General features: G+C 54.0%; 1 protein-coding gene across 1 annotated transcript in view; it reads left to right on the top strand.

Moving 5' to 3' along the window:
- GRIK3 (glutamate ionotropic receptor kainate type subunit 3) overlaps window positions 1–13,725 on the top strand; it is a 199,776-nt gene extending 186,051 nt beyond the window's left edge. The window contains exons 14-16 of the mRNA XM_036351957.1: window positions 3,287–3,509; window positions 3,971–4,221; window positions 6,830–13,725. Of these exons, the coding sequence (XP_036207850.1) occupies window positions 3,287–3,509; window positions 3,971–4,221; window positions 6,830–7,024 (669 nt within the window). The 3' untranslated portion in view covers window positions 7,025–13,725. The remainder of the gene's footprint in view (window positions 1–3,286; window positions 3,510–3,970; window positions 4,222–6,829) is intronic.
- The last annotated feature ends 1,951 nt before the right edge of the window (window positions 13,726–15,676 follow it).

Raw genomic sequence — 15,676 nt, 5'->3', positions numbered from 1 at the left:
CCAAAAAAACCTATCAGCTTCAACACTCCCTCAAGCCCTCAAAGGAAATGTCTCCTTTTATGGTTAGTGTTACTGGAAAGAGCATGTGTCTTAATGTCAGGCAAGCGTATGTATAGGAGGAATGGGGTGTTGGAGGGAGGAGTTTGCAGAATAAGAAGTTCTTACTATAGTCTGGACGCAAGGAGTAGGACAGGGCTTCCGGAATGATTCATTCTCAAGTTACTTTTTCCAGGCTTGAGATTTCACCAGTGGCTGACTATGTGCATGGGAGAGTGAGTGGGTAACATGGGTGAGGTGGAGAGGTAGATGGATGGATGGATGGACAGATAGCTGGCTAGATGGATGAATGGAAGCATAAATAGGTAAAAGGCTAGGTGGGTGGTCGCATAGTTAGTTGAATAAATTAGTGTATAGATAGTGTGTGAGCAAATGCATGAGAACATGAACATGATAAATGAGGGTATGATGGATGGATGAATGGATGGATGGATGGATGGAGGATAGATGGATGGGTGGATGGATGGGTGGGTGGATGGATTGCAGGCATGCACTGAAGTGTAAAGGAGCCCTGGTGCCCAGCTCTGGTAGAAGAAGGAGAATTCGGAAAGCAGGAGGGACCTGGATGGAAAAGGAGCTGAGGTGCTGGAGTCACTGAAGGGAGAATAGTACTTAGTTACCGTAACCAGGTGGGTAGAGTATCTGAGGAGTGTGTGTACCTGGAAGCTGGGATGATAGCACTTAGATGGGATGATTAAAGGAATAGTTAGAATTGATTATCTGAAAAAACAACCATTGGGAACAGAAATAGCCTGTGTGAGTATGTGTGTAAGAGAGTGTGTCAGTTATCTATAGCTGTGTAACAAATGACCCAAAAGTTAGTGTCTTAGGACAACATGTATGATCTCACAGTCTGTGGGTCAGGGTTCAGCACAGCTTGATTGGGCCCTCTTGACTGGTTGTCTCATGAGCTACATTCAAGGTGTTGGCTAACACTGCTGCACTTCCAAGCTCCCCCACGCGGCTGTTGGCAGGATTCAGTTCCTCCTTGGCTGTTCTCCACTGACCATTAACTGGAGGCTGTCCTTCGTTCCTGGCCATGTGGGCCGCTCCATGGGGCTACTCACAGCATGGCAACGGCTTCCATCAGGGCAGCAAGCAAGAGTGCAAGCAAGATGATAGTTCAGTCTCACTAACCTAATTTCTGAGCGACATCCCATAGCTATGGGGTTGCAGGGGGGTGGGGGTGGCGTTCAAAGTAAGCCTGTGCATCCAGCCCCCATGTAGGGGTAAGGGATTACACAAGGACATGAGTCCCTCGATGGAGATCACTGGAGCCGTTTAGAAACTTCCTGCCACAGAGAATCTGAGCAGGAAAAGCAGCACAGTGGAAAGGACCTGAGGGATAAAAGAAGCGTGGGGGGTGCGGGGCGGGGGAAGAGTCTGAATATCAGAAATTATCTAGAAAATAAGAAATGTCTGGGGAGTCAGAAGAGCTGGAAATTGGGAATGTGTTTAAGGGTAATAGTAGCTGGGGGCGGGGGCGGGCATTGGGGCTGCAGGAGAAGCTGAGGTGGAAGAATAGCTGGGCGGGTGGACTAGCTGGAGAGCACAGAAGGTCTGGAGGCAAGAGTTGCAGAAGCAAGAGAGTAACTATGGAGGTGGAGTAGCTGAGAGCAGGAAGAGCTGAAAATAGAACAGGCTGAGACCCGGGAGGAGCTGGGAGCAGCCAGCTTGCAGCTCTGGTGGAACATTTAAGCTCCAGGCATCTGAGCCCTTCCAGGCCTTTGGCTTTGGGAGCAGATAAACTTGCAGGTGAGGAGGGGCTGCTTGTCTGTGAAGTTGCCCCCAGACCCTGTGCCCAGGAGCTATCACTGGTACCTGACAGAATCTGGGCTCAGGTGGAATTCCAAGTGGGTTCCCGCCTGATGCTTCGGAGGCCTCTTCTCCTCCTGGCGTGCCTGCGTCTCCAGGAGCCACTGTCAGAGGGGACAGTCCTTATGGAGCTAGGGAGCACCCCACCTCTCCCCACCCCCACTGCCCTGACTCGTGGAAGTTTCTTCGCCATCTCCTGCCCATCCCCAGCCCCACGCCAGCCTGTTTGAGCACACCCATGCCATCATGCACGCCGGAGCTGGGCCGGGTGCCAGTCAGACGGGCTGACATCACAGACAGGCGCAGCCAGACTTGGAAACTGCCGGGTACAATGGGGCCCGCAGAGCCACCTGCTCCCCTGGAATCAGCGGGGGCAGGGCCGATCCCTGCTCAGAGCAGGCAGCTGGCAGGCCCTACGTTCCCAAGAAATCTCATGAAGTTCATGCACCCGGTCTGCCCAGTCTCCTTAGCAGCAGGGGGCATGCGGTGTCAGCCCCCTCTCCTGGCCCCAGTGCCCTCTGACTCTCCCCAGCCAGGCAGCGCAAGCACAGCAGCCTGCTCACCAGGCCTGGTCCTAGGGATGCTGGTTCTATCCATGCAGCAGCATCTAGCCCAAGACGCTCTGGGGACAAGGGATAGGGAGCCTGCAGACACCTGCTCAGATGGCTCCCACTCCGCTCCCCATTCGGCAGTTCTCACCCTGCTTCTCTCTCGCTGTAATGAAGTGGAACAAACAGAAACCCTCACCGTGGGCAAGATCTTCCCCTGAGACACAGTACACAAGAGAGGCCGCTGTGGCTGAAGTGGGAGGTGGGGGCAAAACCTACCGAGCTTTGCCCTCATCGGCATCCACCTCTCCCTCTCTGCCCTCACAGTAGTCTCTGGGAGGCCATGCAAGTCAGGGGTTAGGAGCATGGACCCTGGAGCCAGCGGGTCTGGGTTTCAGGCCTGGCTTCAGCACTTAGTATCTGAGTGACCTTAGGAAAGTTACTTAGTCATGCCTCAGTTTCCCCACCTGTAAAATGGGGCTAACGGACCTGCCTCCTATGATTGCTGTGAAGACTCAATGAATAAATGCAGTGACGCCCTTAGAACAGGGCCTGCACATGTAATCATTCAGTAAATACTAGAGAGAGAACGTTAATTTTTTAAAAGTCAGTGTGAAAACCACTTGTGCCATGGTCAAGAGCCAAGGGTTTCCAGATGGGGGGCCTACATCTAGTTCTTGGCTTTATCACTTCCCGGCTGTGTGTTTGGGAAGTGCCCTCCCAGGGCCTCAGTGTCCACATCTGAGCAATGGGTGGCACTCCCTCACTCTGAGGACTGTAGACAGCATCCCATGTCCTGAGCCCTCCTAGGCAAGGTCCCCAGTGTGCTCAGTAACTGTGTGCATCACCCCTCCCCCACGGCCCAGAAATCCAAGATCTCCACCTTCGAGAAGATGTGGGCCTTCATGAGCAGCAAGCCCTCGGCGCTGGTGAAGAACAACGAGGAGGGCATCCAGAGGACGCTGACCGCCGACTACGCGCTGCTCATGGAGTCCACCACCATCGAGTACGTCACCCAGAGGAACTGCAACCTCACCCAGATCGGGGGCCTCATCGACTCCAAGGGCTACGGCATTGGCACGCCCATGGGTGAGCGAGGGGCTGCATGTGGGGCCGGAGGGTGGACTGGGCGAGGCCCTCACATCCACTCCCACACACAGCCTCCTGCTCCCACTCCCAGCTCCTCCCGCTGAGCCTAGCAAGGTGGCATTTTCTCAGCGCAGAGATGCAGGGGTGGAGCCATGTACCTTGGGAGGTCAGCCCCGGCCTAAGCAGAGCACTGGGGCCAACACAGAGGCGGGGGCAGCTCAGAGGCCATGCCTTCTCTTCCCGGCCTCACCCCTGTTGAGACAGCCCAGACACAGTGATTCCTAAGCAAGGCTCCCTGCCCCAGGCGAGGACCCTTCCTCCCACCAGATGCCATATAGAAGGAGAGACTTCCGGCAATTGGGTGCCCCTTTGATGAGCTGACCAAGAGGTTTAGCGATGGCGGCTGACACCGTCCAGACCGACCGAGCGCCGCTGACATGTGTCTCCGCTTCCCACGTCAGGCTCCCCGTACCGGGACAAGATCACCATCGCCATCCTGCAGCTGCAGGAGGAGGACAAGCTGCACATCATGAAGGAGAAGTGGTGGCGGGGCAGCGGGTGTCCCGAGGAGGAGAACAAAGAGGCCAGCGCCCTGGGGATCCAGAAGATCGGGGGCATCTTCATCGTCCTGGCCGCCGGGCTGGTTCTGTCAGTGCTGGTGGCCGTGGGCGAGTTTGTGTACAAGCTCCGCAAAACAGCAGAGCGAGAGCAGGTGAGCCCCAAGTCCTGGTCCCTGCACCGGAAAGGGAGGGAGGGAGGGAGGGAGGGAGGGAGGGAGGGAGGGAGGGGCTGATGCTGGGGGTCACACCTCCTACGCGCCAGGCCCAAGGCAGTGTCTGACCCCATCCTCGTCAGAGCCCACCTGCATCCCTTCCAGCAGGAAGCCAGCCAGGCCCACCTCTGCTCCGACTCTGAGCAAACCTCCCGTCACGGTTGTTCATGCCAGGCCAAGCCCCATCATCTCCAGCTGGACCATGCCACAGCCTCCGGCCTGGCCTTCCTGCCTCCACACTTCCTCCCTGCCACCCACTCTCCATCCACAGCCAGCACCCTGTTTAAAACTTGATTCAAACCAGGCCATTCCCCTGCATAAAACCCTGCAGGGTAATTATGGGAGCTGGGTGACGGTTACATGGGGGCTCATTATCCTGTTCTCTCTCCTTCTGCGTGTATTTGGAAATTTCCATAATCAAAAGTTTAAAAAAGAAAACGGGTAAGAGAGAGGTTTGGCCCAAGCGTTCAGATGGGAGAACCTAGACTCCACCTGTCTGATTAATTCAAGCGTGGCTCTGGGTCCTGAGAGCAAATTAGAATCACAGGAAGAGCGTTTTTTAAGTGCTAATGCCCGGGCCTCACTCTTGGAGATCCGTTTTAATTGGCGTGTGGTAGCACCTGGCATTGGCGTCTTAAGAAAGTGTATGGCGTGATTTCAGTGAGCACCTGAGTGGGGAAGGCCGCTGTGCGGGGGGGAGCGCCACTCAGTGCGAAGCTCAAAGCACTACGGGCCAGTGTGGAAAGCGATGGTCGTGAAGTCGTGTGTACAGGGGACCGTTAAAAACAGGCAGCTTTTACATCTGTCCAGAATGAAATGGTGTCCTCTCTAACCAGTGAGCCTGAGTCAACAGTGCACCCCATGGAAGTGGCCAAGGAGATGTGTGGCTTTGTTCACAAAGATGTCCATTGACGTGTTAATTATTTTGTGAAGAAAAGAGAAGGAAAAAAAAACACAGGAAAAAAACTAAATGTCCAATAATCAGGAATGGCTGAAAAAATTACATTTTTTTAAAAAAACCTCTTTAGGAATTTCCATTATAATTGGAATGAACTCCAAATTCCACCAAAAAGCCTCCAGTATCTGGCCCTTGCCCACCCCTCTGACTTCCTGCTGCCCTCCCCGCCCCTCTTCTCTGCTGCACATACGTCGATCTCCTTTTGCGTCCTTAACGCACCCAACGTGTTTCAGCCATGGGCCTTTGCACATGCTGTCCTAGCACCTGAAATGACCTCCCCCCAGAGTGCCACCTTCTCAGCATCATCTACTCATTCGGTTTCAGCTCAAATGTCACCTCCCAAGGAGCCTTCCCACCTGCTCCTAAACCCTCTCTGCCCATGCCACTGCTTTATTCTTAACAATAGTTATCACTGAAAGTATTTGTTTACGTGTTTATTATCTGTTTCTAGTCCATCATTAGACCAGAAGCTCCCTGAGGACTGGGACCTTACCTGTCATTTTCCCTGCTGTATGTCTAACACCTAGAATGGTGCCTGGCACATAGTAGGGGCTCAATAAATATTTTCAGAATAAAGAGAGGGAGGTGAGGGTGATGTCCTGTGTTTCGTGGGGGAACAAGAGGAAGCTTGGAGAGGTCCCACAGCTGGTAAGAGGCAGAGCCAGAATTCAAAGCCAGGTCCTGTTCCCTGCATCATACAGCCTTGTACAAGCTGCCCGGTACTGATTCCCTGGCCTCACTGGGCAGCAGTGGTCCCCACTGCCTTCCAGTCAAGCTGCAGGACAACCTCTGCCATCATACCCCTGCAGGCAATGCTGCACATTTGCTGTTGCTTTCGGTACTCACAGGGACCTAGGCCAGAGGAGGCCACTGCCTCTCAACTGCCCTGCAGGGGCCTAGCTCCCCTTAGTTGAAGCCCTCCACACTTTCCAGTGTTTCTTAAATCCTGACTCTGAGCCAGGACTAGTGTGGGGGCTGGGCTCATGTGGGGGGTCGGGGGGAGGGCGGTGGGGCGGAGCTGACTGGTTCCTGCTCTCAGAATCTAGTGGAGAAAAGTCAGACAGGTCAACTCCTCAAACTTTAATGTATATGCCAGTCAGAGCCTCAGTGTGCTCATCTGTAAAATGGGTATAAGATGATACTATCTGCCATACTATCTTTTTTCTTTTTTTTTTTTTTAGTATATTTTTATTGATTTCAAAGAGGAAGGGAAAGGGAGAGAAAGATAGAAACATCAATGATGAGAGAGAAGCATTGATGGGCTGCCTCCTGTGTGCCCCCAGGGTGGATTGAGCCCACAACCCAGGCATATGCCCTTGGCCGGAAACAAACCTGGGTCCCTTCAGTCTGCAGGCCAACGCTCTATCTACTGAGCCAAACTGGGTAGGGCTTAATCTCCAAACAAGAACGCGATGCTCTGTAGGCTGCTACACAAACTGGTCATCTTGCAGGGGGCAGAGGGTGGGTGGGATGAAGGGGTGACAGAGACCTAGTGGCCTGAGCACAGGTGCGGGAGGAAGAGCAGGAGTTGGCTGGAATGGCAGGGCCAGGCCTCACCCACCTGCTCTTTCTGTCTTGCTCCCACCGCAGCGTTCCTTCTGTAGCACCGTGGCCGACGAGATCCGTTTCGCCCTCACCTGCCAACGTCGGGTCAAGCACAAGCCGCAGCCTCCCATGATGGTCAAGACTGATGCCGTCATCAACATGCACACGTTCAATGACCGCCGGCTTCCGGGCAAGGACAGCATGACCTGCAGCACATCACTGGCCCCCGTTTTCCCCTGAGCACCGGTAGGGTGGGGACCGCAGGCCTGGGGGCAGGGTGGAGGAAAGCAAAGGAGACTGGAAGGCACATCCCTGTCCCCACACTGGGCTTGGGGACCAGAGCTGCTGCCTGCCTATTGGGCCAAGAGCCCTCTGCCCTCACCTACTGGGAAACCAGCAGGCCCCCAGGCCAGCTGCTTGAGCTTCATCTCGTCTTGTTTCTTCTGTGGGTTTCTAAAGCTGCCAGCCGAGACAGCCAAGGCCAAAGGAAGCACATGCCTCTCTCAGGCCACGCTCACCTGCGCCTCCACCTTCCTCCACAGTCACAAGTTTCTGCCACGGCCCTGCAGGGGCCAGAGAAAATAGCTCTTTTATTGCCACTCCTTCCCCATCAGCCCAGTTCTCCTGGGGCTTGACTACGAGACCAGAGACACACACCCTGGACATGGCAGGGGTGTTCTCATTTGGCTGACAGTGGGACAGTGGAAGCTACAGACAGAGGATGGCCATCCACATGCCTGGGCAGAGGGAAGACCTCATCCCCCGGGGGCTGCTCACAGGCTTCTGAATTCCTGGATTTGGCACCAACCATGGTAGCCCCTGTTTGGGCAAAGTTGAATGCAGAGAGCCCCATAGGGGAAAAGAGGAGTTTGGGGTCTGGGAGAGGCTGCCATTTTGAATTCTATGGTCAATGTCTAATGGCCACACTTCTTTAGGAGAGAGGGGGAAGAGTTGAAGCAAATTCTTCTCCACTTTCTGGCCAGAGGAGAGACAACCCCCTGAAACTCTCAAAAAAGACACCCAGAGACTCAGCCAACATTTGAGGCCCAGAGGAACAGTGGTTTCCATGGAAATCCCATAGGCCTTCACGTCATGGGATCTTATTTTGCTGGTTACCAAGCTGCTTTTCAGACCCTGATGGCATGAGGGAGCTTGGGCTGTTTGCCTTCCACTCATCAGCAACTCCCCATTGCTGGCCGGTTGGCCTTAAGATCCTTTGTCATCCTGGGAGAAGAGTAGCCTAGATCAAAGTGAAAGTCGATTCACCCTTCCTCAAAAGAGGGGCCCAGGTCCCAGGCACAGGCTAACTTTGTGGTAGGTGGGAAAACTAGAAGGGCCCTAAAGAACTCCCGGCCTCCTGGTCTTGCCAAACCTAAAGATACCCCCCAAAAAATGAAGTTTTAGGGGGCAGGATATCATGGCTGGTAGAGGCTCCAAAGGTGGGAAGATAGAAGCTGCCTCTTGGAGAATTAACCAAAGACCCCAAACAAAGACACAAGGTCATCCTGGAGCCTGGTCTCTTGTCCAGAGCAGCTGGGACCTTGTAGGGCTTGGGGACTCGGCAGAGGAGTAGTAGCAGGCGGGGTACCAGTGAGGGGTAGACCAGATGGCCTGTAGGTTCCAGCCAGCTGCAATGGATGTTCTGGAGGTCTGTGACTTCAAGTGTCTGGGGAAAGAATGCGACATGAAAGGTTTAGGAGCAAAGTGTCCTTAAAGAGAACCTGATAGGGCCAGTAGGGCTTCCCACCGCCAAGGGCAGAGGGCATTCTCCCAGCAGGGGATGAGGACTGAATCTGGACGGGGACCCAGAGGCACCAGCCACCCCCTCCCACCTCTCTCCTGTTTCTGCTTGAGGAGCCTGGTTAGGGAAGAGCTACATTTAGGTCTCAAGGACCTTCTCAGCTGGGGGGAAGGGTAAGCTCTAGCTCCCCCGGGACTTCCAAAGCAGTAGAGCACAGTGGGCTCATGTGACAAGTACTGCCCCTCCTACAAATCAGAGCCATTCCAGCAGGCTGTGTGCACGGGAGGTAGAAGAGGCCGGACATGCAGTGTAGCCAACACATGTAACAATAGGAAAAGCCATGCTGTCATGAGCTCCTGGGTGCAAGAGTATGTGGTGCATATATGTGTATCTGTGTCTTTATATGTGTGAGTTTTGGGGACTGGGGGAGGACAGATTTGGACATATACAGAGTCCAGGGCATGCAATAATAGGGAATCCTTTGGGTTCTGGTGTGTGTGTGTGTGTGTGTGTGTGTGTGTGTACACACGTGTCATGTGTGTGAATTGAGAATGAAGGAGGCAATTCTGGACAAGCAGCAGAGCTCCATACATGTAAAAATAGGAGAAGCCATGTCATAATGGGGTGCTGGTGAATATATATATATATATATATATATATATATATATATATATATACACACACACACACACACACACAATTGTGTGCGTGTGTGTGTGTATCTGCATGTGCATTTGTGCACCAATGGCAGAGGGTAGAGGACAGAATAAAACCGGCAGCATTGCCAAATATGTCTTAAAGGAGAAGCCATGTCATCAAGGGATCCACATGTGAGCATGTGTGCACAAGTGTGTGTGGGCTCATGTGTGCAGCAGAGAGTGGGAGAGAGGACAGAACCAGACAGACATGCAGCAAGGTTCATGCATGTCATGTGTGAGAAGCCCTGAGGAACTGGAGTTTGTGAGTGTGTGTTTGTATGCTCACATGCGTGTTCAAGCACACACATGTTACAGCTCACTACAGGAGCAGAGATGGACAATCAGGAAGGCAGAGAACAAGGTTCTGTTGGCACTTCTGTCGTGAGGAGAGATCTTTTGTCACAAGATTTGCAAGTCTGTCTAGGCATAGGTACGGGAGTCTATCAGGCATGGGCACAGGGAGACTGTCAGGCACGGGCACAGGGAGACTGTCAGGCATGGGCACAGGGAGACTGTCAGGCACGGGCACAGGGAGACTGTCGGGCACGGGCACAGAGAGACTGTCAGGCATGGGCACAGGGAGACTGTCAGGCACAGGGAGACTGTCAGGCACAGGGAGACTGTCAGGCACGGGCACAGGGAGACTGTCAGACACAGGTACAGGGAGACTGTCAGGCATGGGCACAGGGAGACTGTCAGGCATGGGCACAGGGAGACTGTCAGGCACGGGCACAGGGAGACTGTCAGGCACAGGGAGACTGTCAGGCATGGGCACAGGGAGACTGTCAGGCATAGGCACAGGGAGACTGTTAGGCACAGGGAGACTGTCAGGCACGGCACAGGGAGACTGTCAGGCACAGGGAGACTGTCAGGCATGGGCACAGGGAGACTGTCAGGCACAGGGAGACTGTCAGGCACGGGCACAGGGAGACTGTCAGGCACGGGCACAGGGAGACTGTCAGGCACAGGGAGACTGTCAGGCATAGGCACAGGGAGACTGTCAGGCACAGGGAGACTGTCAGGCACGGGCACAGGGAGACTGTCAGGCACGGGCACAGGGAGACTGTCAGGCATAGGCACAGGGAGACTGTCAGGCACAGGGAGACTGTCAGGCATGGGCACAGGGAGACTGTCAGGCACAGGCACAGGGAGACTGTCAGGCACGGGCACAAGTCGGGGCAAAGCGCTTAGGAGCTTGTGGCTGGTGACTTCGTTGCTCCAGGCAGAGTGCCCTGTTTGAAGGGGAAAATGCCATATATTTGCAATTTCCAGGTGACAGGATTCTAATGAATGCATTTGCCCATTTGTTCTCACCAACCACAGATACTAACCACTGTCCTTCTTCATCCAGTACAATTTCTTGGCACACACCCACATCCATGCTCATATCACACACACATGTGTGTGCTTCTGTGTATAACACTCCATGGATCTGTCATGTTTTTCTGAGGCTCTGCATATAGACAGACTGATGAGAGAAAGAAAAGGAAGGGCATGAGAAGAAGGACTTTTCATCAAATGAGTGAAGAATGGTGGATAGCAGAGGTACTATTCAGTGAGGGAAGTCCCCCAAGATACTGAAATGATTTGGGGGCTCCAAAACAGAAATGGGATGACATGCTGCGTGATCTTTCTCCACATTCCAGCTTATGTCCATATATGTGGCTCATGTTCAATGTCTAGCTGATGTCCTATGTTTGTCTTCAAGACCAGCCCAGGGTTCCAAGTGCAGTGGAAACCACTTCTGCCCAAGTGTGAGCTGTGTCTATCGAGGACTCCAGGTTCCACTACGTCTGGAGGAGTGGGGTGGGAGAAGGTCTTCCCAGCAAAGGGGATCCCGTGGAACTCAAGTTTAGGCCGGTCTGCCAGTTGGGTGAACTGAGCCACGGCGGGTACACATGGGCACATGCATAGAGGTGCTGGGGTGGGGGGCTGGGAGAGATGGGGAGTGTAAATGCTGATTTAGATGGAGCAGAAGGTGGGACTTGCCTGAGCAGGTTCTACTGTGCCTGCCTGGCCCCACATGCTGGCCCTAAACAGAAGAGTGCCCTACCTTCCACCCCTATCTCCCACCTCACACCAGTGCCTCCTCTCAACCTGCTCGAAGTGGCCAAACTAAGGGCAGCAGTGAGGGGACACACACAATAAGCCCTCCTTATCTCTCTCTCCCCCTGACCTGTCGCTGGTCTTTGCTGGGACACAGCTCAGACCCCCCATCACAGCCTAAACTGCACCTGGCTTATGCTGGCTCCCTCCTGGGCACAGGAAGGGGTCTCTAGCACCATTAGGTGAAGACTCCAACTGGCTAGAAGTCACTCCCCCTCTCTATGCTCTCACAGGGCGGAAGTCAGAACAGGACAGTCAGAAGTCCCCCCTGCCTTCTTTTCCAGGGGGTGCTATGCGTGGGTCTGCCGCTGCTTCTCACCACTCAGCATGAAGCAGATCCCTCCCCGAGGGATACACACAAACATCTGGAAACAGGCCAGACTCTGGCCCACATCTGGAATGGTCCTGTGTGGAGCACCATCTGGGAAGGGCCTAACGCTGGTCAAACAGCTGTATGGACTTAACATCTGGGACTGTCCCAGCCCCCTAAACAGATGCAGAAAATGAGCCCAATCTTGTAGACAGGTCTCCAGAACAGACACATCTGGAACAGTTTCCCAAGGGGGGTGGACACATCTGGAATGGGCCCAGCCGCGTGGCATGGTGGAAGGGTCCTGTCCTCTGTCCCCATGCCGGTTTGAATCAAGCTTTCATTCCAGTCCAGCTTTTGCCCTGGAGTTAAAATTTCAGAGCTGAGGCCATATGTGACGTCACAAAACTGTTTTTGGTAGAAGGTGAATGTTCTGTACAATATATATATGAATGTAAAAAGATATATATATGCTGTATATATATGTGTGTATATATATATGCACAGTGTATATATGACCTGTAGCCCATGTGTATATGCGCTCCTCCCTGCACGTCTGCACACAGAGTGTACATAACCCAGCCAGTATGGGTGGGGACCAGGTGAGAGATGGGGGCTACAGCAGCAAAGTCTGGGACAGAGGCACCCTGGGCCAGGGATGCAGAGAGCCCGGTGGGGGTGGAGCAAGCCCTGAGGCAGACCCTGAGGAAGAGGGGGAACCCTGGAGGCTGGAGGATGGACTTTTGCATAGTAGGTGCCTCCTTGGGAGGAACGGGTGGGGGAGGAGCCTTGTCTCCCTCCGGGTGTCAGACGCAGAACAGCAGGGCCTGTGACGTGGGAGCGATGCCACGCCAGTACTGGGCTCCCGAGACCTGCTCTAATGCCTGTCTGCACGATTGGCAGGCAGATGTCAGGTTCCACCTGGAACACCCTCAGAGGACTCTGTCGCCGACTCTCACCTGCACACCGGGCACAGCTCGTGGCTAGGGAAACGCTTTTTAAAGAGAATGGCCAGCATGCCAGTATGGTGTCCCGATGCCCTCGTGATTGGCCTGCCCTCGTTCCCTGCTTTCTAGGATGGACCTCAAGTCACCCCGCAGTGTGTCTCTACTTTACAGATCAAAGCTCTGAGGCCTCTGGTGCAGGGAAGCCGCTGTAGGCCCAGTGACCCCAGTTAAGAGTGTGTCCCACCTCAGATAACCTCCCAGCTCCATTTGACCCAGAGGCCAGCTTCAGAGAGAGACTGGGGAGCTGGAGATGTGAGCAGGACAGTGACATGGGCAAAAAACGAGAAACCAACAAGGCACTTCCTGTCCCATCAGGGCCCACGCCATCTGTCTGCCTTCTCTCCCCTGCAGCACCACCCCCAGCAGGGTGGTTGGCAGAGAGCCCCCGGAAGAAGCTGCAGACCTCCACCCCTGCCCCTCCCACATCTGTCTGTTCTTTGCAATTCTGATTAGCTAGTGGTCCTGCCCTGTCACGGCCAGAGCATCTCTGGAGCATGCAGGCGAGAGAGATCGGAGTGGGCTTCTGTGTGGCCAGCGGCCTGCCCTCTGCTTCGGCCCCATGGGTCAGGCTGGTCTGCACTTAACTCTGGGTCTGCCCAGGGGTCCTGGACAGAGCACATCTGCACCCAGCCCCCTGAGGAAGGGCCTGTCACTGTGCTCCAAACCCCCTCCCCATCTCTGCCTGGCTGGGCCTCCCATGATGGGGACTTGGGTTCCCGGCCCCTGGGCTGAGCCCCCAGCCAGCACCATGCAAGACCCCTGGCCCGTCCCAGCACCCAGACCGGAGTGCCTGGACGCCCCCGCTCCCACACAACATGGTTCCCACACACTGGTCTCTGGGCCATTCAGGGGATGCCCTTTGTGGACATGCAGAATTTCTATGAATATAGTTTTTTGTAAACATTTTGTAACAATTTGGGTTTCATAGTAACTGTGTTACTTGCCAATCATTCTAGGCTAATGTAAATAAATTTCCAAACAAATCCGATTATTTTCCTTTTTAAGACACTGTGATATATCAAAGTGCACAGTTTGCTGTATGAAGTAATATGGTTTTAAATTTTAAATAAAGAAATGTTTCTAGAAAATGGGGCCCCCTTGGGGTGTGTTTTATGCTTCTCTGTCCTCCTTAGAACCAGAGGGTGCTGGGCAGTGGAGTCACTGTGCCCTCTTCACCCAGGGCTGACTGTGCCCCGGGCCAGAAACCCTGGTGAGGAGCAGGTGAGGGTGGCTCCAGCCCAGGCTCCTGGCTCCCAGTCAGATCTGGAGGGTGTCGTGTCTGTCCTTGACCTTGTCTGACCTCTGCCTTCCCTTCTCATGGGCGTGTCCCTCCCCAGCTCATCTCCAGCCACATCGCTTCCTGGGGCGTTGCCATGTCCTTATGTGACCCTGTCCCCGTGGCCACCGATGGGGAGGCTGGGTGGGCCTCTGTCTGAGCTTGGTTCATCAGAGGTCCTGCCTGAGTTTTGTCAAACTGGAAACGAGAAAACCATAATAAGTCAACTACCCCTGGAAGGTGGAAACTATACATATAAGAAAGGTACAGGGAGGACATTTAAAAAAAATTTTTAAATATATTTTTATTGATTTCACAGAAGAAGGGAGAGGGAGAGATAGAAACATCCATGATGAGAGAGAATCATTGGTCGGCTGCCTCCTGCACGCCCCACCCTGGGGATCGAGCCCACAACCCGAGCATGTGCCCTGAGCAGGAATCGAACCAGACCTCCTGGTTCATAGGTCGATGCTCAACCACTGAGCCACGCCAGCTGGGCTCAGCCAGCGCATTTTAAGCACGATGGGATTGAACATGGATGCTTACAAAATCAATGAAGAGATGACGACAAGGCCACGCTGGGCCTCCAGTGGCCGCAGAGCCGCACAGAACTGACCCACAGCAGCGGTCCCCTCTGAGGCTGGTACTAGAACTGTGAGGTGAAAACCCAGCCAGAGCTGCAGTCCAGGGCTCCAGAAGCCTGGCCCGGGAGCCTGCTGCCACCACTGCCCCAGCACAACCGCTTCTCATCACCGGGGAGCTGGCGATGGATACGGGAGTGACGCTCCATGACAGAAACAGACCCAAGGGGGCAGGAAGATGGCCTCTGCCTCGCTTCTGCCTTCCAAGCTCGTGCAGACAGATTTAATTGGTAAGACTAATTTGCATCCAGAACCCCCCACACTCCCCTATGACATCATCACTAAATCATAGCTAAATTGAGCATTTCCTAGGTGACAAGTGCGATGCTAAGTTTTCGACACATTTTATATCCTTTCACTGTTGTCTCCGACCCTGACTCTACAGGACCTTTCAGTCCACATGCACCACTTCTAATTGCCCGCAGAGCGACTGTGATTAGAGCTTGGGTCAGTCGGTCGCCTGTGGTTCAATCAGCTGTGACCAGAGTGAGTGAAAAGCCACATAATAAATCACGGTACCCGGGTTCTTTGCTTTAGGAGAGTTGAGAAAACCGGAAAGTTCCGTAGGAAGGTATGTGGGCTGGGAAGATTTTCTAAACGATGTGCCCTCCTTTCCCATCGGCCGACAAGGGCCAGGTAAGCCAAGCCCAGGCCTCAGAAACCCCTGCACAATGGAGAGGAGTTCAGGACCCAGCGGCTACCGTGTCTGGAAACTCTGGTACAGCCTGGAGCCACAGCCCAGACAGAGGCTTTGGGTCCAGGCCAGGTGAGAGGCAGGGAGGGGTCCTGGGTTGAAAGCACCTGTCAGCCTCTGAGAGGCAGAGGGAAGGTCCTTTCCTTAGGAGTGAACACAGTGGGGTTCCGGATGGACGCCAAGACCGGCCCACAGGAGCGGGGTTATATGGACAAGAGAAAAGGAAGAGACCCAGTAGGGTCCTCATGGTCCACAGTGGGGGTGAAGAAACAGAATAGCCACTCACCCATCTATCTATCCCTCCGTCCACCCATCCTGTCGTCCACCCATTCATGCATCCATCCATCAAATCACCCACCTGTCTACCTATGTATGTCTTCCCATCCACCTGATTCATCAACCAGTTCATCTATTTATCC

The sequence above is a fragment of the Myotis myotis genome, unplaced genomic scaffold (assembly GCF_014108235.1).
Source record: "Myotis myotis isolate mMyoMyo1 unplaced genomic scaffold, mMyoMyo1.p scaffold_m19_p_2, whole genome shotgun sequence".
In the NCBI taxonomy this organism is placed as follows: Eukaryota; Metazoa; Chordata; class Mammalia; order Chiroptera; family Vespertilionidae; genus Myotis; species Myotis myotis.
The sequence above is the reverse complement of the archived record's forward strand: the minus strand, read 5'-3'. Positions and strand labels throughout refer to the sequence as shown.